The following is a 22,545-nucleotide window of genomic DNA, read 5'->3' on the forward strand; positions in this document are numbered from 1 at the left end:
GAAGAAGCTCCTGGCTCCTGGCTTCAGATCCACCCAGCTCCAGCCATTGCAGCTACTTGCGGAGCGAACCAGTGGATGGAAGGCCTTTCTCTCTGTCTCTCCCTCTGTCTATAACTCTGACTTTCCATAAATAAATAAAATCTTTATATATAGATTTTAAAAAAAGGCATGGAGCATGGGGTCCTCCCTTGTTCACCCCTAGGCCTCTCGCTGTGGGCAAGCCCTCTGGCTGCCTGGGGCTCCCCTGCTTTCCTGCCTGTGTGCCATGCCACCTGTGGGTCACTCCTAACAGCACGCTTTGCTCTGTCTGGCTCTAGCCTGTGGATTTCTCACACGTGGCTCCTGGCCTGCTCTCTGCCTGGCGTGGACTTCCCAGCTCACCTTTCCAAACCCCTTCTCCCTCTCATAAAGCTCTCATTTTCTGTGTATTTCTCTCTCTAAATAAATGCTAAACCTTAAAAAAAAAAAAAGTGCCCCAATTTGAGCAATAATTTGCCTACAACTATCACTTAACCTCATTCCTGGGCCTCCTTTAAGGAGACAGACCCCGCTCCAATTTCTCAGCGGGATTATGAGTGAGAAAGCCCTTCTGTTTTATAGAAAACGCCTCAGGTCATGGGCACAGGGCCTGCTAAACTAGTGCGTTTCTTCTCGCTGGTCAATATCATAATCTAAGCCATCTCTTTTGCCTGTAATACGGAGCAGGAACCGATGATAGGCAGTGTCTTTTGTAGGTCTGAAATTAAGGGCTTAAGTAAAAATCGTAAACAGTGGGGTAATCTAGGGTGGCAAAATCTTCCTCTGTAGCAATTTCTGGCGGCCGCGGTTCCAGCCTTGGCTGTCTCTGCCCCCGACCTTTGCTTCTCCCGAGTCCTCCCTTATGTAACGGGGACTCAGTACTGAAATTTCCATTAAAGATGATCCTTATCGCCCGCCGGTGAGCAACAGCGGGGAGCGGCGACGCCCGGAGGCGGCATCGTCCGGGGGCCAGGGTGCCTGCGAATCTCAACTCGCTCGTCCGGGCGATTCATCCGGGCCCCGCCCGGGAGCGGCGCCCTTTAAGGCGGAGGAGCGCGCGCCGGGCCGCGCCGCCATTGGTCCCGGCGCGGACCTCCCACGCGATCGCCGCCCGGCCCGGCCCTGCGCGTCGCGCGTTCTCGGCGCCAGTCGCTGACAGCGCGGCGCTGCGGGCTCCTCTCGGAAGGTAAACAGCCAGCCCGGCCGAGGGTCCCGAGGACTGGGTGCGGCGAGGCGGCCGCAGAGCCGGGAGGGAGACCCCACCACCCCCCCAGCCCACACACAGTGGGCGGCCGAGGCGCGAAGGCGCACGGCCAGGTGCGGCCCTTGGCCGTGGGGAGGCGGTCGGGGGGCTCCGGGGCGGGCGCGTGAGGCAAGATCCAGCCCGGCACAGTGTGCTCGGCTGTGTTCTGCTTGGGGAAGGCCCCTTTATTCGGCCCGGGCCTGCGGGGACAGCGTGGCCGGTGCCCAGGTGTCTCATCGCGCCCCCACCCTGCGCGCTGCGGGCGGGGCGCGTCGCGGGGCCACGGGGACGGGGAAGCGGTGGGTGGGGGGCGGCCCTGGAGGGGCGCCTGGCGACTGCCGGGGCCCCCAACTCCCAGCCTGTAAGGGTCGTCCCTCGCAGCCGGCGGGCGAGGCCGGGCGAAGCCTCGAGGGTACGCGCGAGGGGAGCGGGGGCGTCCCGGGGCCTCCAGACGAACGCCTCCCCGGAGGCCGTAGTCAGGCGCTTCGCGCACCCTCCTGTGGGCCCAGCTGGCGCGGGAGAGCAGGGGCAGAGCCTCAGGCTCGGCCCGGGAGGGTCTCGGGGAGGCTCCGGCGTCTGTCTGCGCGGCCGGGGGCGCCGAGCTTTCCGGGGCCCGGGGTCTGCGTCCCGGCTCCCGCTTGCCCCAGGTGGGACACGGAGCCCCGCAGCTTCGCCCTTAGCTCTTTTTCGCGACCTTCTGGAAGAACAAGCGCTGGCCACTGGGGGTCGTGCGGGAGGAGACCTGGGCCCTGCTGCGGGCGGCGGATAACCGGCACCCTGCACCTGCGCTGCTGGCGCCTTCGCCGTGCGGGTGCGTTATTAGTGAGTCCGTTTTGCGTCCTTTCTAAGGAGTTCTTTCCTTTTCTCTTGGTAGTTAGTACTCGTCTGTAGCAAAATTTTTTTTACTGCGTAATTCCAGCTTCGTCACATCCGTCCTCACCATTGCAAAGCGTGTGTCTTTGCTGTCTGCAGATCCACGCACAGCACGATGCAATTTCACCTTCTTGGCTGCGTTTTCTTGTGCGTGTTTTAATCTGTGGTTTACGCCTGCGGGAGCCTTGGAACCTTTCCCTTATCCTTACAAAAAACTCCAGGTAGAATAGAATTAAAGATGTTTACAAACCTAGTGATCAGAAAAAAATAGGAACAGAAAATTGAATAAAAATCTCAGAGTTCTGGGAAAACTAACAACTCAGATTTTAAAAAGAGAAAAAGATCACGAATGAAAAAGGAGTAATTTTACCTTCGTAAACAATGAGAAGCTCTTCCCATGAGAAACAAGTACCTGGAAGGGGAAAGGGAACGGGGTGTGTAATGTGTGGGCTCTTTGAGTCTGACCCAAGTTTTCGTGCTTTTCATCTACCAAGGTTATAATAGTGAGTCATTTACAGAATAAGATGCAAATTAAAGCTTGATTTGCCATTTTCAGTCTTTTTTTGAGATTAATTTATTTGAAAGGTAGAGTTACGGGGTAGGGGGTGGGGATCTTAAATCTGCTGGTTCACTCCCCCAAATGGCCACAACAGCCAGGGCTGGACCAGGTGGACAGCAGGAACCAGGAGCTTTTTCCAGGTCTTCCACTCAGGTGCAGGGGCCCAAGCAGTTGGGCCCTCTTCCACTGCTTCCCAGGCCATAGCAGAGAGCTGGATCGGAAGTGGAGCAGCTGGGAAATGAACTGTTGCTCATATGGGGTGCCGGCTTAACCCGCTATGCCACACCTCCACACCATGGTTTTGGGGCTAGCAAGGGGACGCTGTCACCAGCTTTGTGACATTGGGCAGGTTACCCAATTTCCTGACCTTGCCTTTGTCCCTTCATAAAAAGACAAGATGATACCTACTTCCGGGGCTTGTTGCAAAGATTAAGATTTTTAACCATCTGTAAAACTGTCCTCTGCTGTGTATTTTTTTCTTTCTCCTCTTGGGGACCCCTTGGGGACCTTGTGGATCAGTGCAGACTTCTCATAGAGCACAGCCGTGGTACCCTGGGAGCCAGCAGCCTGACCCAGAAACTCCACCCCTGGGAATCTACCTGCAGGGGAAGAAACAAACAAGGGCAAAGAAACCTGCTCCAGGAGGAGGAATCTAAAATTAGAACGGAGAAACAACCCAAACATACAGCAGCAGCAGCAGCTAAGAAAATCATGACACGGGGACTGACGGGAATGTTATGTGACTCTCCAGGCCTGTGACTGTGGAGCCTGTGAGGGATGGGGCGAGCTGACGCGTCCACGTGCAGGTTCCTAACCGTGTCTGTTGACCCACTCATGAAGGTCTGTGTGAAATATCAGAGGGAAAGCCAGAGAAAACAGAAGCTTTCCCTAAGGAAATTTTCTTTGTTTCATCTATTGCTGTCGCTGTACAATGTTAGTTTTTAAGCATTCACAGGTATTCATCTTTAAAATGAAGTGGCTCTCTGGCTTTCTGTGTGTTAAAGGGAGAGGTAGATGCTCTGCTTATTTCTTAGAATCAAACATCTTCAGCCAATCTCGTTTCCTTTTTCAAATACTGTTCGGCTTTCTCTTGGCTAGGCTTTTTAGTGATTTAGTGGATCCGACGTGAGATCTTTCTTTTTTTAAGAGTCTGTTTTAGATTTGTTTACCAACTCTAGTTTCTTTATTTTGTTATCTTCAAGGACTCCCAGCTCTGGAAACTGAGCATTTTCAGTCCAGCCGAAGCACCGTGTCTCCCAGAGGCCCCAGTCCAGTGTAGCCCAGCCACAACAGATTGTACGTACCCTGTGGGATCCCTGTGGTCCCTCGAGGGAGGGAAGCCACTAGCTGTCCCAGGGAACAAGGGCCAGGCAAGGCTGCACCCACAAACCCTGGGGCGTGTGTCACTCACTCCTAGGCACTGTTGTTTCTTGTGAAGTCAGCTTGATTTTTCTTTTTAAAGAGTTATTTCATTTGCTTGAAAGACAGAGTTACAGACAGAGGTAAAGACAGAGAGAGAAAGGTCTTCCATCTGCTGGTTCCTTCCCCAAATGGCCGCAAGGGCCAAAGCTGAGCCAGTCCAAAGCCAGGAGCCAGGAGCTTCTTCCAGGTCTCCCACGCGGGTGTGAAAGCTGCTGCTTTCCCAGGGCATTAGCAGGGAGCTGGATCAGAAGTGGAGCAGCCGGGACTCAAACCTTTGCCCATGTGGAATGCCAGCACTGTAGGCTGGGGCTTTAACCCGCTGTGCCACAGCACCGACCCCAACCGGCTTGATTTGTAGAATAGATACATCAGCTGTCTTAGGATCATGCTGACTTGTGTAAGGAAGCAACACATTTTTAACATAATGTGATCAACTAACAATAACAAAATCATTTCTGCACCAACCCCACATGGAACATGACTCAACCAGCTGACAAAACCAAGGCAGAAGGCTTTTCTGGACTGGAGTTTTAGCTTGCTCGTCCATTCTCCTTTTTTTAGATCTTATTTCTTCTCCCAAGCTGTGTCAGCTGCGACCTGCTGCATATTAAACATTCGAAACGCATCTGCCTCTAACCCGGTGATCATCAGTTAGCCCTTAAGTGAATAGTGTTCACAGTGTTTCTTCCAGTTGCCAGAATTTTTGTCTCCGTGTGTTGAACGATCCTGTCTCTCCTACCTTGCTGTATCTCATGCTTGTTACAGTTCTGTAAAGTCACTGCCAGGGAGGTGTGCCCTCTGAAGAAGAGCATTGTAAGTGGTCGGTGTTAGAGTGCTGGGGACCCAGTTCCAGGGCTGGCTAGGAGCTCCAGTTCCCTGGGGAGCCTTCGCAGCATCTCAGGCTCCATCCTGGGACACTCCCAGGCTAGTTCAGGGCAGAGTCCAGCAGTGCTGGCTTTTGAAACTTCCTCGGGTAATTCTGAAGTTAGACCAGGTTTTAGGGGCCCTGTGCCCTGTTCAGTCCAGGGCTGGGCCCGAGCGTTACAGTAAAAATCTTCCCCAAAATGTTTTGTAAAATTTTGTGTGACTGGCATTCATTTTTTATTGTTGTTTTGTTTAAGACTTATTTATGTATTTGAAATTTAGAGTTCAAGAGAGGGAGACACACAGAGAGAGATCTTACATCTGTTGGTTCACTTCCCATATGGCGGTAATAGCCAGGACTGGGCCAGGCCAAGCCCAGGAGCATAGCGCTCCATCCGGGTTTCCCATGTGGGCAGCAGGGGCCAAGCACTTGGGCCATCTTCTACTGCCTTCCCAGGCACATTAGCAGGCAGCTGGATCAGAAGCAGAGTAGCTGGGACTTGGACTGGGGCCTGTATGGGATGCTGGTGTCGAAGGTGGAAGCTTAAGTCATTGGGCCACTCCAGCCCTGGCATCAAATTCTTTAAGGATCAACGACCTTAAAAGATTACATTATGACAAATCTGTGCTATTTGGCTCCAGAAAGACAGGCAGTTTTCCTGAGGACAGAGTGGGGTGAGGGAGGATGGGGGCCCGTCTGATCCTTGTCATGTCCCTGTTTAACCAGCTCAGTGAGCCTCAGGTTGCAGTGTGTGTTGTGGCAGAAATTTGGCCCTAGGCACAAGACAGTCAGAAGCTGGGAGGCTGTGGTCCCTGCACTGGGTCTCAGCCACACCACCCTGGGCTGTCACTGACCTCGGGACAGGGTCTCACCGGACTTCGTCTCCCTCTGTGAGCAGCAGTAGGAAGAACCGGCGACGTGAGTCTGCAGCTTCTCTCTGTGCCGTCACTCGCCGTTCTGCTCAGGCACACTGCCACACGCTGTCACTGTGGCTTCTAGCACCTTCTAGCTCCTGGCAGAACAAGTCTGCCTTGCATTTTCATCTCATTCAGAAATGGCCACAGTCCTCTTGAGTACCATCGCATGGCATGTTCTTTAAACTCCGCTTTGAATGTTGACAGAGAGTGTGTTGACCGTGTGGGTTATGTGGAGGTAGTCTGGTATCTTTCAGTATGGGTTTCCCCAACCAGAAATGTTATCTATCTGTTTACATCTTGTTTTATGTCTCAAATTGTATTGCTTTCCTCATTTAAGTACTACTGTTTATGTTTATGTTAAATCATAGATATTTTGAATTTTTTATTACCTTTATAATTGGACTGTTTTTGCCACTAAATCTTCCAACTGATACAGACTCACTTTAAAAAAAAAAAAAAGATTTATTTGAAAGGCATATTGGCAAAGAGACAGGGGAAGAAACAGAGAGGGAGAAAGGCTATCTTCCATCTGAAGTTTTTACTCCACAGTTGACAACTGCTGGGGCTGGATCAGGGTGAAGCCAGGAGCCAGGAGCTCCATCCAGCTCTGCCCTGGGGCTGTCAGGGACCTGAGCACCTGAGCCACCTGCTGCCTCCCAGGTGCATTTGGCAGGAAGCCAGGTCAGAAGCAGAGGAGCAGGACTCTGTCCCAGGCACTGAGATGGGGTGTGGGTGACTCACTGTGCTATCCCACCCACCCTCAGACTCACTTTTTCTTTTGTTGATACCAAAATCCACCACCCTGATGAGCTCACCTATTTATTCTAAGACATTTTTGGCTGATTTTCCTGAATTTTCCAGATGAAACATTATACCTGGATAAACTTCCAGAACAATCTAAAATAATAGTAATTTGCATCATTGTCTTGTTCACAGATTAACAATGATGCCCTTCCTCTTAAATTGCAGCGGGGGTGCGAGCTTTGTGTTTGTGATGGCCATTCTAGATGATGGAAAGGGACTGTCCTTCCAGTCCTATAGAAGCCTTTTATAAAATATAGCTTAAACTTTTTTAAAAATCACAAATGGATATTGATTTTAAATGAACTTTTCAACATCTGCTGAAAATCTTCGTTTTTCCCCCTCTATAAGCTAATAATAGATTTCCTGATTTTGAGCCATTCTTACATTCTTTTTTTTTTCTTTTTTTAAGATTTATTTATTTATTTGAAAGGCAGAGTTACAGAGAGTCAGAGGCAGAGAGAGAGAGAGGTCTTCCATCTACTGGTTCACTGACCACAAGAGGCAGAGCTGTGCTGATCCGAAGCCAGGAGCTTGGATCTTCTCCCAGGTCTCCCATGGGGTGCAGGGGCCCAAACACTTGGGCCATCTTCCACTGCTTTCCCAGGCCATAGCAGAGAGCTGGATTAGAAGTGGAGCAGCCGGGACTTGAACCAGCAGCCATGAGGGATGCCAACACTGCAGGTGGAAGCTTTATTGGCTACGCCACAGCACCGGCCCCCATACTTGGCATTCTTAAAATAATCCCTATTGGTCACAGTGTGTTCTTCTACTAAGCTATTACGGTCAGGTGGGCGGTATTTTCTCTGGATGTAGGCACCCTTGTCACTGGAGGCTGGGTAACAAGATGGGATGAGGGCCAGCCTCTATACTAGCTTTTGAATGTTGACCCTTAGCCTTTGGCCATGAACACTGAAGTGCTGCGGTGTACTGAGGTCCAGACTTTCCTAACAATGGCCTAAATGGGTGCCCCACCCCCACCCCTCCTTGAATGTTTCACTGATGCTGCGGAGTTGCTGTCTTCCAACCCAGACTCTTGGTTTTCTTTCCTAAGCCTGATCCCCCTCCAGCTTCTCCTGTTTCAGTGTAGGCATCACCAAGGCCGTAGGCCCATGTACCTCTCACTCCTTCACCCACTGTCTCTGTTCTTTCTGTAAAACAGACCTTGTTTATTCACTGCCCGTCAGCCATGTCACACCATCCCAGGCCACGCCACCTTCTTCCTTCAATAGTTCCCTAACTGGTCTCTCCATTTTCTTCTTTGTCCCAGGAAATGTCCCTTTTGCACAACAGTTAGGAAGAGCTTTTGAAAAATGGTCCTGTGGCGTTACTGTCCTCCTAAGACCCGTGCCCTCCTCCAGTGGCAGTCCACTGCCCAACACTCGATCTCCCTGGAACCGAGACACACCCAGCTAGGCGTCCATTCACCTTCATGCCCTCGTCCCCAGCACAGGGCTGTAACCTTAGAAGACATGTGGAAGATGTGTTAAGCTAATCAATAAGTTATTGTGCTGTAAATATTACAATATGTAACTCCCCCCATTTCTTCTGTGGTTATTGGTCCATTTCATTGTCTTTGAAAATGGGTGCATAGATGATATCCCACAAATACTTACTGAGCTATTTCATTCTGAAGATGATTTCTATAATTTATAATTTTATAGAGAGGCCATATGTCTCACGCAGACTTTAAGTTTATTTCCCTGATAGAAAGCTGCTGTGTTTTCTAGTCATGTGTGTATTAAATTTTCAAATAACTTGGCTTTATTTAGAAATTCTACACTTGTCTGGATTTTACTGATGCCACTTTTCCCTGTTCTGATGTTTTCCTGTCTCTGTCGAGTTGAACAGTCAGGAGCTGAGTCCGCTCTGTCAGGTTAGCGCCGCCGTCCGCACTTCTCCCTTAGCCATGGCTGTGTCCAATTTCCCAGCAGCAGCGAGCCTTCCTCCTCCACCGAGTTGTGGCACTTTTTTTCTTCCTTTTTTTTCTTTTTAAATATTTATTTATTTATTTGAAAAGCAGAGTTACACAGAGAGAGTCAGAGGCAGAGAGAGAGAGGTCTTCCATCTGCTGCTTCACTCCCCCAGATGGCCACAATGGCCAGAGCTGGGCCAATCTGAAGCCAGGAGCTACTTCCAGGTCTCCCACACGGGTGCAGGGGCCCAAGCACTTGGGCCATCTTCTGCTTTCCCAGGCCATAGCAGAGAGCTGGATCAGAAGTGGAGCAGCTGGGACTTGAACTGGAGCCCATATGGGATGCTGGCACTGCAAGCAACGGCTTTACCTGCTATACCACAGCGCCAGGCCCTACTCTTCCTTTTTAAGCTTGACTTGACTATTCATGGACATTTCTTCACCCATGTGAATTTATTGAACTCTTTCAAAAATCTACCTGGGGGCCGGCGCCGTGGCTCACTAGGCTAATCCTCCGCCTGCAGTGCCGGCACCCCGGGTTCTAGTCCCTGTTGCGGTACCAGATTCTGTCCCAGTTGCTCCTCTTCCAGTCCAGCTCTCTGCTGTGGCCAGAGAGTGCAGTGGAGGATGGCCCAAGTGCTTGGGCCCTGCATCTGCGTGGGAGACCAGGAGGAGCACCTGGCTCCTGGCTTCAGATCGGTGCGGTGCACCGGCCGCAGCGACCAATGGAGGGTGAACCAACGGAAAAGGAAGACCTTTCTGTCTGTCTCTCTCTCTCACTGTCCACTCTGCCTGTCAAAAATAAATAAATAAATAAATAAATAAATAAATAAAATAAAAATCCACCTGGGGCTGGGTGTTTGGCCTAGCGGTTAAGATGTTGCTTTAAGATACCTGCACCTCATATCATACTACCTGGGTTCAAGTTCAGTCTCTGCCTCCTGACTCCAGCTTCCTGCTAATGCTCACCTGGGAAGCAACAGGTGATAGCTCAAGTACTTGGATCCTCACCACCTACAGGAGAGACCTGGATTGAGTTCCTGGCCCCCAGCTTTGGCCCCTTGCCAGCAGTTGGGGAGTGAACCAACAGATCTCTGCCTCTTGAATTAAAACAAAACAACAAAAAAAAACTACCCGGAGTTCCAACTGGCATTTGGGGACAAAGTGACTTCTTGAGAATACGGAGTCATCCCAGTCAAGACTTTGAGTGCCCATCCTCTATGTTAAGACTTCATTTTCCCTCCCGTGGAAGTCTTAGCTATTCCTCATTAAGTCGATGCCTAGGCACTTTGCAGCTTGATTGTTATTGTGGCTAGCCAGTCGCTGCTGGTGTGGAGAAACACTGCTGATGTTTGTGAGCCGAGCACGGTCATGTATCCCGCAGCCTTGCTGAACTCTAGCTACCTCTGACGACTCTGGGTTTTCTAGGAATGTGTTCTTACCGATTGCACTTAGTGTTAGCACGAGCTCTTTCCTTACAGTTCTTACCCCAGTGGCTACCCTTCTTTCTTTCTTTTTTTTTTTAATTTTTATTTACTTATTTAAGAGGCAGAGACACAGAGATAATGCCCACAATGGCCCCAGGCTAGATCAGGTGCCAGGTCCAGGAGCCACACACTCAGTCCAGATCTGCAACATGCATGACAAGAACTCAAGTCGCTTCAGCCATCACTGCTGCCTCGCAGCGTCTGCGTTAGCCGGAAGCTGGTATTGAACCCAGGCACTCTGACAGGGGCCACGGGCATCTTAGCTGCTAGGCCACACACCTACCCCTGCACCTGCTACATGTGGCACTGGTTCCTGTGACAGTGGACAGCCCTGTTCTGTTTCTGATCTTGCAGGAGCTGTGCTCAGAGGTCATCCATTATGTTTGCCGGTTTTGGTGTGCCGCTTTTATCAGGTTAGGGGAGCTTCCTTCTGAAAGTATTCTTATCAAGTCTGAAGTGTGACAGCCTGACTGTTCCCAGACACGGGCGTGGGTGAGTGGAGGGACCCAGGACCTCAGTCACCACTCCCAGAAACCTCACAAGCCCACAGGGGAGTCACTTGGCCTTTGTGAATCTGGGTCACCTGGCTTGTAGAATGACAGGCAGCGTAAGCTCTCCCTAATCTGATCACACACCACACGATGTTCCCAAAGGTCTCCTCGAAGTTTTTGAGTGCTTCCTTAGAATTGATTCTGCAGATACGGTTGCTGTTTTTAATGCTTTACGTAACAAAGTATTGCATTTTCTGTTCTCAGTTCATTTACAAGTGCCCTGTCTTGGAATCTCCCGTTTTAATGGGGGGCTGGTCAGCCACAAGTGCCCCATGGTGACATGCTGTGGCCCGTAGGAGGACGGCTCCCAGGCCCGCTCTGCTGTCCCTGTTTATCCTCAACTCCAGGCCCGAGAACCAAACTGCCTGCCGTTATCTCCTGTCCCACACGTAGCGTGACGACAGCGTTGCCAAAGCCAGGGCCCTCCCGGCTGGCCCACGTCCTGCCCTCTGACCGCACAGCGGCCCCACCTACAAACCCGGCTGCCACTTGAGCTCCTGCAGTCTTCCGCACCGGCCCCGAGGCCGCCTTGTAATCACTTGCCCTGAAGCCCCCCTTTCCCTGGCCAGTGCCACCGTCTTCCCGTAGGAACCAGTCTCCCTGCTTCCCGTCTTAAACACACATGCACTGGCTCACCAGGCCATTCTCACAATTTCCTTTCTAAACAAGAACCTGGGACTCCCCAGTGGCTCCCCAGTGCCCTCAGGATCAAGTCCAGACTACTTAACCCGCCTTGTAATCCAGCTGGCTGCCTGTAGGATGTAGCACCACACAGAGCCACTGCTGGGGACAGAAGGCGCACAGGGACGATAGCCCAGTGTCCCCAGCAAGCCAGGGGGCTGCTCACATCGCTCCTGAGGCCCTCGTTACCTGCCTGCCTCTCCACGGCACCCCCACAGCTTCCCACGCTGACTGCACGTCTCCACTCGGAATGCTGTGCCCCTGTCTCCATGCAGCGTCAGCCCCCGCACCTGAGCTCAGATCCCGCAGCCTCACCCAGGGGTACCAAGCCGGACTCGGGGTTGCCCCCTGGAGCCTGCTCTTGCTCCCCGCTGCCTGTTTCAGGGAGTCGCCGCAGCCAGCTAGAGCCCACCACCGTGGCTGGCCCTGAGACGTTTATTCCACAGAGTTGAAGCTGTTAGCGGCCGTTTCGTAACTTTATTATACGGTTCTCTTTAGATACTCCTTGTGGGGACTTTTAGTCTGCTCTTCCCTTAGGCTTTGATCACGGATGTTTTCACGCTCCCGCAGTCGTCCCACATCTCTCTTGCCCATCTGTAAGTCACCTGCCCTGTCCAGGGACGTTATTGTGGTCAGAACTTGACCCTTGCCCTGGAAGAGCCTACACTCGGGAGGGGATGGCGACCAAGAAGCATCTGATAAACACTGCCGCGTGGCAGGTGGAAGGGACTGTCTTGGGAGAGGGCACCACGTGAGGTGGAGTGAGATGATGCTTGTGCAGACTTGAGCCGCGGAAGTAGCTGGAGGTAGAGCCTTCCAGGCCAGCAAAGGCAGAGGTCTGGAGGTGGGTGCTGGGCAGGTTTGAGGAGCAACAGGGGGACAGTGGCCGTGCCAGGACAAGACCTGCTGCCATGTGACAGCTGAGGTGTAGAGCCCCACTGTGGCGTTTGGAGCTGTGACTTGGCCTGGGGTGCACTGGGTGCTAATAATCATTCTGCCCCGTGGCCTTATTCTCTGCCCTTGGAATTGAGTGGCAGGGGAAATGAGGTCTTTAATCCGAAGGGAGGTTCTTTCTGCAGAGGGTCGTGAATGGTCATCCGGGATATCGCACGCGTGGTTGTTTCCCAATCTGTGCTGTAGCCGTTCTCTGTAAGAAAGGGTCCTTTGGTACCAAAAGTTAGAAGGAAATAAACCAGTTGTGGAACAGCACCTGCTGAACCCAAACTCATTCAGCCAGCGAGTGACTGCACTTGTGAGCACAGCTCACTTAGGCGGCTCTGAGCAGCCCTGATGTCTGGAGGGGGGGGGGGGTGGGGGGGGGGAGGGAGAGGGAGAGGGAGAAGTATTTACAAGTGGGGTTACAAAACACTGGATGTTTCCTAGTCTAGTAAAGTTACAGTAAGAATTCCTTGTCTGGGGACATCAGTTGCTGCGCTGACACATAGCTGTTGTCCTGCTCTGTGCCAGGCACGGCCCCGGCCCCTGAGGACACAGCAAACAAGAGGGACTTGTTCTGTTCGTGCTCACAAGCGTCATGGAGCCAGCTGCCTACAAAACGCTTCCATCCCTGTCACGCCCGCCTGGGGCTCCTGACCAGGCATTAGATGCCTAGGATTCCCACAGGCCGCACCGGCCTCAGGCTGCCAGCTGCGGACGCGCCAGGGTCCTCACAGTGCTCACACAGCAGCCCCAGCCAGGGGCAAGAGAAGGAGGCCCGTGCTGGTGCAGAAAGGGCTCCCCTGGTGTGGGAGACCCACACCCCACAGGAGCCGATGGCCCCGCAGCAGCCCAGTGGGCTCGGTGTCCAGGGTCCCCACAGGGACGTGCCAGTTCCAGCCGTCACTGCTGTGGCGAAGCCCATGGCCATGGCACACCCACCACGAGTCGGCAGCTGCTCCTGGTTATTTTCACCACCAGCAGCTGGGCTGGCATGCCACCGTCATCCAGGTTTTGGGAAATAGAGCCAGAGATGAACTCAGGGTCAGGTCTGTCCTTAGAGAAGGAGAGAGAGTCGTGTTCACCCGTCAGTCACAACAGCCCAGGGGCCCAGGTGTGGCAGACAGGTCCAGGCTGTGATGCTGCCGTCACGGCACTGAGCGGCTTTAGCATCGGTCCAGGCCACTGACAGCCTCCTCTCTCTTTCCAGGTCAGCTGTCATGGCGCACCTCGGCTACTGGATGCTGCTTCTCTTTGTGGCCACGTGGAGTGACGTGGGCCTCTGCAAGAAGCGGCCGAAGCCTGGAGGAGGATGGAACACAGGGGGGAGCCGGTACCCGGGTCAGAGCAGCCCTGGAGGCAACCGCTACCCACCCCAGGGCGGCGGCTGGGGACAGCCCCATGGCGGCGGCTGGGGGCAGCCTCACGGTGGTGGCTGGGGACAGCCCCACGGCGGTGGCTGGGGGCAGCCCCACGGTGGTGGCTGGGGTCAAGGAGGTACCCACAACCAGTGGGGCAAGCCCAGTAAGCCGAAAACCAGCATGAAGCACGTGGCCGGGGCAGCGGCGGCTGGGGCGGTGGTGGGGGGCCTCGGCGGCTACATGCTGGGGAGCGCCATGAGCAGGCCCCTCATCCACTTCGGCAACGACTACGAGGACCGCTACTACCGGGAGAACATGTACCGGTACCCCAACCAGGTGTACTACAGGCCCGTGGACCAGTACAGCAACCAGAACAGCTTCGTGCACGACTGCGTCAACATCACGGTGAAGCAGCACACGGTGACCACCACCACCAAAGGGGAGAACTTCACCGAGACCGACATCAAGATCATGGAGCGCGTGGTGGAGCAGATGTGCATCACGCAGTACCAGCAGGAGTCCCAGGCCGCCTACCAGAGGGCGGCCGGCGTGCTGCTCTTCTCCTCGCCGCCCGTCATCCTCCTCATCTCCTTCCTCATCTTCCTGATCGTGGGATGAGGGAGGCCTCCCCGCCTGCGCCGTCTCCATCCGTCCTCGCCGGGGGAGGGGTGTCCGCCTGCAGCCCTTTTCGCGGCAGTGTCTCATTCTCGCTTCTCTCTTGGTCCCCCACCCCCCGCCCCCTAGGCTGACCCCCGGGCACCGACGGGCAGACGTTCACCCGAGTCCCCCTCTGATTGATTGAATCCCTCACAGACCACGCTGCCGGGCCCCAGAGGCCGAGCACTGGTTCCTCCGCCCTCAGTCGAGGCGGCATTTTGGCCTAGTGCTGCAGGTTGAGGCTGGAACAAATCTCAGAGCCGTGCTCCAAGACCTGTCTCTGGCCGAACGCCCCAGGTGCCTCGGCAGCCGGGGCTCAGGCGAGGCTGCCCCTCCCCCACTGATTTCATAGCAATTTCGGGGACGTTTTCCCACCTCTTTTTAGGAAAACCTGACAGCACTTCTGTCCGATTTTAAAGGAGGCCGCACGATACTCATTCAAATAAAAGCTAGGAGTCCTTAGCTCCCGGGCCACAGCCCCAGCGCTCTGGGACACGTGCCGTGTCCGCAGAGAGCTTGGCGATGCCCTGCCTCCGTGGCCCGGGCAGGAAACACCGATGGGGACCTGTCCACTGGGAGCGAGCACCCTGTATCATACGTGATGGGCTCCTGGGGCCTGAGCCCTTGCAGCCAGCCTCCCCTGGGATGTTTCAAGCATCCACGCGTGGCATTCCTTTCTTTAGTAACAAGCTATAGGTAAAACTAAGGCAGAAAAAAAGAAGTCCCTCTGGACACAGCAGGCAAGCCTGTGCTCGTTTACCTGGAAACCGGAATGATTTTAACGCAGGGTGAAAGCAGGAGGTTGGCACAGAGCGGGCAGCAGCAGTTAACAAAAGCCCCATTGGCACAGAGGATTGGATACGAACACGCTGGATAGCGAGCAGGGGAGGGAGATGCTTGTGTCTCTTTGTTCCTGTTTGCAGAATTGTGCAAATCCAGAATTAGGTCAGGTCCTCCATTTCTGTAATTGGCATTTGAATCAGAGAATAGGGAGACAATCTTAAAAAAAAAAAATCTAAGGTTGGAGATGACAGATGATCCATTCCAAGTGGAAAAATAAATTCTGTTAGTGAGGAGATCTTATTCCCTGAACTGTTCGATATCGTCACCTAGCAGATGTACATTTCTATTCTGCAATGTTAGTGGCTTGCACTGTGCAGGTAGTCTGTGTAAAAAAAAAAAAAAAAATACAAATATATTGCATAGGACAGACTTAGAAGTTCTGTTTGGAGCAGCTAGCATCCTACTCTAACACAGCAGCCCTTCTGTGAGGTACTAAACACTCACGTGCGAGAAAGCCTTCGCGTGGGCCCTCAGCTTACAACGTGCACTGAATAGTTTTGTCTAAGAACCCAAAGTGGACGCCACGAACTGGTCTTCGAAATGTGCATGTACTTTATATTTTCTATATTTGTGACTTCGCATGTACTTGTTTTGTCTTATGAAAAATTTATAAGTGTTTACTAGCTGATGGAAATTAAACAGGAGCCAAGACGAGCCCGGCGGTCACTGGCGTCCTTCTGTGAAGGCCCGGGTGTCACACACCTGCTCCTGATCCCGCCCGCACCTGCCTGGTCCCCTCCGTGCCCTCCCCACAGCTGCCATCAGTCACTCAGGCCTGGCAGACAGCACATGCTCTGGCGCCTTGTATTCTTGGAGGTTTCAGGTTTCTTCCTGCCCTGGGTTGTTTCGTTTGTTGAAAGTTTATTTATTTATTTGAAAGAGTTACAGAAAGAGATCTTCTGTCTGCCTGTTCACTCCCCAAGTGGCTGAAGCCAGGAGCTTCATCCAGGTCTTCCACGTGGGTGGAGGGGTCCAAGCACCTGGGCCATCTGCTTTCCCGGGCCATTAGCCAAGAGCTGGGTTGGAAGTGGAGCAGCCAGGACTTTATCCAGCGCCCACAATGGGATGCTGGCATCGCAGGCCACGGCTTTACCCACTGCGCCACAGCACCGCCTCCTGCCTGAATCTTGAAAGAGGTTTTCCTGATTAAAGTGAAACCTAACAAGCTCTAAATTACCCACCTAATGCACCCCTAACTCAGGCTTTGAAATACAAAGGTCCTGATGTGGCCCCTAGCAACAGTCACTCAGATGTAACACCTTTGGTCCAAAAGGCCACTTGGTTTTGTCACAGTCTTTCAACTCAGGCTACGTCCATTTTCTGCTCTCCTAAGTGCGGCAGTGTTGGTGGTTCTTGGTAGAGTTTTCTTGCGCAGCTGATGTGCTAACAGCAGGATGTAATCACAAGAAGTGACAGTGGTTGAAATCAGGAGCTTTATCACTTCACAGTCGCTGATGTTATCAATGGGGTGTTTAAGGATCATTCACGGCTCCAGCACCGCTGGGGAAATCCCAGAGAGCTGTGAAATTGAAGAGCATTCTACTCACAGTGCTGGAGTCAGAGGCCAGGCGAGATAACGAGATAACGGGCTAGAGAGGAGGTGCTCCCAGAGAGCCCCTCAGCCTAGCAGGTGGGGAGGGGAGAGCAAGGACAAACCCAAGGGCAAGCACCTGTTTTGGGGTGAGGGCAGAGCCCGCATCAAAGGCATGTGGGGATTTTACTGGTGTGTTTGTCACTCAGATCAAGGGAGAACCGGAAGGAGCACGTGTGGCAGGACCAAGCAGCCTTACCACAGGGTGCACCTGCCAGCCTGGGCTGGCTGGCTGTGGGGTGCTGAGGTGTCAAGGGAAATATGAAGTTTTAAAAATTTACATGAAGGCAGGCTTTTGGCCTTGTAATTAAGCCCCCACGTGGGATGCCCACGTTCCACATCCCAGTGTCTGGCTCCAAGTCCTAACTCCACTCCCAGTTCCAGCTTCCTGCTAATGCACACCCTGGGAGGCAGCAGCTGATGGCTCAAGTAGTTGGGTCCCTGGGTTGAATTTGCAGCTCCCAGCTTTGGCCTGGCCCAGCCATGGATGCTGTAGACATTTGAGTAGTGAATGGGAGAGCTCTCTTGCAAATAAAATAATAAAAATATTAAACTCAACCTATAATACAGTGCCAACATTGTGTAGCTATCAGGGAACTGGCTTTGCAAAAAATGCAAGCCAACACCCTGAGGCCTCATTATTCACAAATCCACCAAATCAAGTGATAGGATGAGAGGCAGTTTCACAACCCATTGACAATGCACATTAATTCCATTTTCCATGAACTTTTTGAAGGGTCTTCATACAAATTTTCAGAAGCATTCCTCATTTATAATCAGACCACAAAATTAATCCTCAACCAAAATGTCTATAAATATTTTCTGTCTCCCCTCCTTTTTTTTTTTTTTTTTTTTTTTAGGCCGGTGCCGCGGCTCACTAGGCTAATTCTCCGCCTTGCGGCACCGGCACACCGGGTTCTAGTCCCGGTTGGGGTGCCAGATTGTGTCCCGGTTGCCCCTCTTCCAGGCCAGCTCTCTGCTGTGGCCCGGGAGTGCAGTGGAGGATGGCCCAAGTACTTGGGCCCTGCACCCGCATGGGAGACCAGGATAAGTACCTGGCTCCTGCCATCAGATCAGCACGGTGCACTGGCTGCGGCGGCCATTGGAGGGTGAACCAAAGGCAAAGGAAGACCTTTCTCTCTGTCTCTCTCTCACTGTCCACTCTGCCTGTAAAAAAAAAAAAATAATAATTATTATTTCAAAGTCCATTCCAGAGGAAAAGAGGGAAATTGATCTTCCATCCACTGGTTCACTTCCCAGATGGCTGCAACAGCCAGGGCTGGGCCAGACTGGAGCCAGGAGATGGGCGCTCCATGCAGGTCTCCCCTGGGGTGGCAGGAGCCCAAGGACTTGGCCCATCTGCTGCTGCTGTTCCCAGGCCGTTAGCAGGAAGCTGGATCAGAAGTGGGGCAGCCAGATGTGAAGCGCCCCCATTTGGGACGCTGGTGCTAAGGCTTTACATGCTTCACGCCAGCGCCAGCCCCATGAGCCCCTAATTCCTGTAAGTTGTGCAAAAGGATTTTTTACTTAAAAAAAAAAATTGAATGACCAGTGGAAGCGTAACCCCAGAGTGAGTTCTCAGGTCCTCTTGCAGCCGAGAGCACAGATGTGCCGTGCACCTTCAGAGGGAAATGGGTCTGCACTGTTTCCCACTCCAGCGGGAGCCCCGATCCCAGCCACAGCCTGAACTTCTCCCCACTGGGACCTGACATCACGGAGTGGGATTCTGTGATTGACTTCCAGCCAAGAAAGGGACTTCCTCTCTGACTCCCCAGGGCCTCTCTCCTGCCCCACAAACCTCACCCTATGCTAACTTGGGATTTCCATCCCGCGAGTCCTACCCAGAAGCCCCACCTGGTCCTGCTTCTGCAGGGCGGTCCCTCCTTCTCAACCTGCAGCTGGGCTCCTCCAACTTGAACCTGCATGCGGATCTGCAGGTCCTGGCCCCATGGACCGCTTTCTAACAGGGCTCTGCAGCTGCATCAGACACACCCGGGAGGGCTTGCTGAACAAGACAGCTGGCCCCACACTCACAGGTTCTCATGTCGCAGTCCTGGGACGGGGCCCTGAGAAGTTCTAACAAATTCCCAGGCTGCTGGGGTCATTACAGGGAAATCTAAGGCTCTCCAGTGGGGTGTAAAAGAAACAGAAGGCTGCCGCAGCCCTGAAATACAGAGCTGGAACAGAAACCAAACACCTGCCTGGGAAGCAAGAGCCCGGGACTTCTCCCTGGAACGGAGCGAGCTGGGAAATCTAGGAGCAAAGGACAACAGGGGTGCAAGAAGCTGATTCCCTCCTGCTGCCAAAGTCGAGGCCCAGCCCACCCAGACAGCACGCCTCACACTCAGGTGTGCACACGAATCCCCTGAGGATCTCGTGAGAATGCAGGTTCCAGGGTGGCGGGTCCGAGGCGGGCTCCGTGATTCCACAGCTCTGCAAGTCCCCGGGGTGATGCAGCACGGCTGCGGCTGCTTGGAGGACCACACCCTGGGAAACAAGAGCCTGGATGGCCAGGTCATCTGGGAGAGGCCGCTGAACCCTGGGCGGGAGTTGGGACGCAGGGTCAGGCCGAGGAGTCCTGCAGAGCTCCCTTCCCGGCCCAGCCAACAGGTGGACCCCCTAGAGGCAGCATGGGGGCCCTGCACCCATCTCAGAACGTATCAGACCAGCCTCCCGCCACTTCCCCCACCTCTGGGAACCCCAAATCCCCCCAGCATTCAGCAGACTTGCTTGTGCTTGGCGGATTGCTCCCCTGTTCGGCCTTTGGACTTGGACTTGACTTGCATCTGGGCCTCCTGGGGCAAGTGAATTCTGCCCAACAAGTCTCTTCCTATCCATGCAGCTGGCGCGGCCCTCATCTGAAACTCTTAGTATCAGAAGTGTTTCAGGTTTGGGCTTCTTTCTGATTCTGGAATGTTGGCATCTATTACGATGTTTCCTGTTCACCTGATAAGACGTAGCCAAAACGTATTTTTATGCAATATTTCTAATGTATCTTCATTTTGACTAAGTCCCATGAGGTCAGGTGTGGAATTTCCCACTGTGGCATCATGTCATCGTTCACAAAACCTCATTTTGGAACGTTTGGGATTTCCAGGTTAGAGACGCTTCACCCTGTAAGTTCTATTTCGAGAACCCTGACCAACACGTAGGATAGCCAAAGATGGCTTTCATAATGAGAAAATTATCCAGAATTATGTTTAATTCCTTGTGGTAGGCACCAGCCTGGCCAGGAGGCCCTGAGGGGTTCTGTCTTAAGCATCATCTCAGGTGTCGGCACCATTTTTGAGAGCGCCCTGTGTGCCTAGCCCTTGGCACATGTGGCCTTATCTAACCTTTGCAGGATCTCCAGTTTAAGAAGATGACATCTGGACACCTTCCCTCTGTTGCTGCCCAAGGCCACACAGTGAGCAGGCTCCCTGCCTCCACCAGGCCCATACTCTCTACAATGGTTTGTAATGATAATGGAAAGAGTGGTTTTTTTTGTTTGTTTTTTGTTTTTTTGTTTTTGACAGGCAGAGTGGACAGTGAGAGAGAAAGAGAGAAAGGTCTTCCTTTGCCGTTGGTTCACCCTCCAATGGCCGCTGCAGCCGGTGCACCGTGCCGATCTGAAGCCAGGAGCCAGGTGCTTCTCCTGGTCTCCCATGCAGGTGCAGGGCCCAAGCACTTGGGCCATCCTCCACTGCACTCCCTGGCCACAGCAGAGAGCTGGATTGGAAGAGGGGCAACAGGTCAGAATCCAGCGCCCCGACCGGGACTAGAACCTGGTGTGCCGGCGCCGCAGGCAGAGGATTAACCTAGTGAGCCACGGCGCGGCCCTTTGGAAAGAGTTTAACACAGAGGTCCCAGGCCTGGGTTGTTTTGTGCAAGACTCGTGGCCTGTATGAATGGTGCCCATTGGACTCGTGCAGGCCACCAGCTGTGGGGGACTCCTCTGTCTGCAAGGGACACCTGGACGAAAGCCCAACAGTCCCTATAGGCTGCTCAGCATAAAACGTCACCTACGAGGCAGACCCTGCATCCTGTCTCGTGCATGCCCCTCTTGTGTTATTTCTGGGGTGACCTTCCGCCAGGGCCCCAAGGACATCCTAGATGATGGCTCCTGCCGTCAAACCCTGGTTCCTGGAAAGTGAGTCACCTCCTGCTGGAGCCCCCAGGTGGAAAGCACGAGGGTGCCTGTAGCTGGGGACTTTTTCCTCTCTAACTGTCCCAGCAAATCCGCCCCTTTGCTCCTTAGAAAAAACAAGTCACGTCCTAATGTTTGCAGTGGGCACAGCTATCTGTTTGCAGTCACCCTACCCACTCTCTCCAGAAAACCTTACAGGGAGCCTGTGCTTTTTGCCTTTCTTGCGGACGGACGGTGCCTTTCGTAAGCAAGTCGCGCACACTGGAGGGTCACACAGTGCATGTGGACTTCCGCTCCGCTCTGGACGTCAAGGCGTTGCGTCCCTCCCGCGGCCCCTCCCCTTGGCTCGCGGAGCAGCGCCTCTTCCCTGCGTCCCCCGTGCCTGTGTGCCCTGCACGCCTCTCCTCTTCTTACCAGGACGCCAGTTGTATTGGGTTAGGCTCACCTCCGTGACCGCCTTCTAACTCCACTACAGCTTTAAAGACCCTGTCTCCAAAGACAGTCACACTGTGGGGCTCGGAACTGCAGCCCAGGAATCTGGCGGAGCCGATGCACCCTCTCTCTGGAAGTATCCTGGGACCAAGTCCGCATCCCGCTCGGCACAGCTCAGAGTTATTCCCGGAACCCCGAGGGCCTTGAGGGTACCCCGCATTCACACACTCCCCCAGGCCTCTCACAAGGAAGCGGCCGCAGTCCGAGTGGATGGTCGGGCACGAAGGTGCTCCCTGCCTGCCACTCACCTAGGGTTCCCAAGGATGTCACCCTCCCAGCACCTGTGACAGAGAAAATGCTAATGCTCCTACTCTGGACACAGCCCCTAAAACCCAGCCACCCCACCCCCACGGCTGCCACAGGGCGAAGTGTTTCCTGACCCACAGCTTTGTTTAGTTTGGCTCAGGCCGTGGGGATCCCACTCATACGTGCACTGCAGACACGCTGGCGTGGACTCGTGCTGAGTGGGAGTTAATGCCCACGAAGCGATGCGTCTCCACTGTCATTCAGCCGGTGCTGTGGACGGCTGCCCAGATGCCCTGCCTTCACACTGCCGACTTTCCAGGTGCTGGGCGCGCCCATCCCCTGCCTGCCATGGCCACCCACTTGGGGAATGTGCCCGCGCAGGCTTCCTTCTGGCTGAATCTCATTCCCCAGGCCTCAAGGTGGAGGGAGACTCCCACCAGAAGATCTTGGAGACTCAGGGCCTCCCACCTGCACGATAACTGGCCTGGTCCGTCATCCAGACCCTCAGACCTGCAGACCCGGTGACAAGGGACACAGTGATTCCTTTTCCCAACCGATGCCCTATTCTTCCTTTTCCCCCAGCTGTCTCAGCGTCTCCTCCAATGCCAGCCCCCGACCTAGGGGGATTTTTCTAGCGAACCAATCTGGAGACCGTCTTGTCTACACTACCTTCCCAGGCAGTGGGTTTGTTATTTTTCATGGCGCCATGCAGACAGCAAGCTGGGCTCACGAGGAGAGCTTCTGGCCTCCAATTAGGGCAGGGATGGGATCTCCTCCAGAAACAGGTCTAGAGACCAGAGTGCCAGGGTTCAAGTCCTGCGTCTGCTTCCGATCCAGCTTCCTGCTAACACGCGCAGGAGGCAGCAGCAATGGCTGGGTGCCTGTCACCTATGTGAGTCTTAATGGAGTTCCTGGCTTTGGGCTTGGCCTGGCCTAGTCCTGGCTATTGCAGACATCTGGA

At 53.6% G+C, this 22,545-nt stretch overlaps 1 protein-coding gene across 3 annotated transcripts; it reads left to right on the top strand.

Moving 5' to 3' along the window:
* Positions 1–1,073: 1,073 nt before the first annotated feature.
* Positions 1,074–15,783, top strand: PRNP (prion protein (Kanno blood group)). 3 transcript variants are annotated; one of them, XM_008256136.4, is made up of 3 exons: positions 1,074–1,204; positions 3,896–3,989; positions 13,479–15,783. In XM_008256136.4, the coding sequence occupies exon 3, from the start codon at positions 13,489–13,491 to the stop codon at positions 14,245–14,247; it is 759 nt and encodes a 252-aa protein (XP_008254358.1). In that variant the 5' UTR covers positions 1,074–1,204; positions 3,896–3,989; positions 13,479–13,488; the 3' UTR covers positions 14,248–15,783.
* Positions 15,784–22,545: the final 6,762 nt, after the last annotated feature.

The sequence above is a fragment of the Oryctolagus cuniculus genome, chromosome 11, assembly GCF_964237555.1.
Source record: "Oryctolagus cuniculus chromosome 11, mOryCun1.1, whole genome shotgun sequence".
In the NCBI taxonomy this organism is placed as follows: domain Eukaryota; kingdom Metazoa; phylum Chordata; class Mammalia; order Lagomorpha; family Leporidae; genus Oryctolagus; species Oryctolagus cuniculus.

What these genes read in the sequence shown, in the direction of transcription:
- PRNP (XM_008256136.4), top strand. Translation starts at nt 13,489, where the DNA reads ATGGCGCACCTCGGCTACTGGATGCTGCTTCTCTTTGTGGCCACGTGG.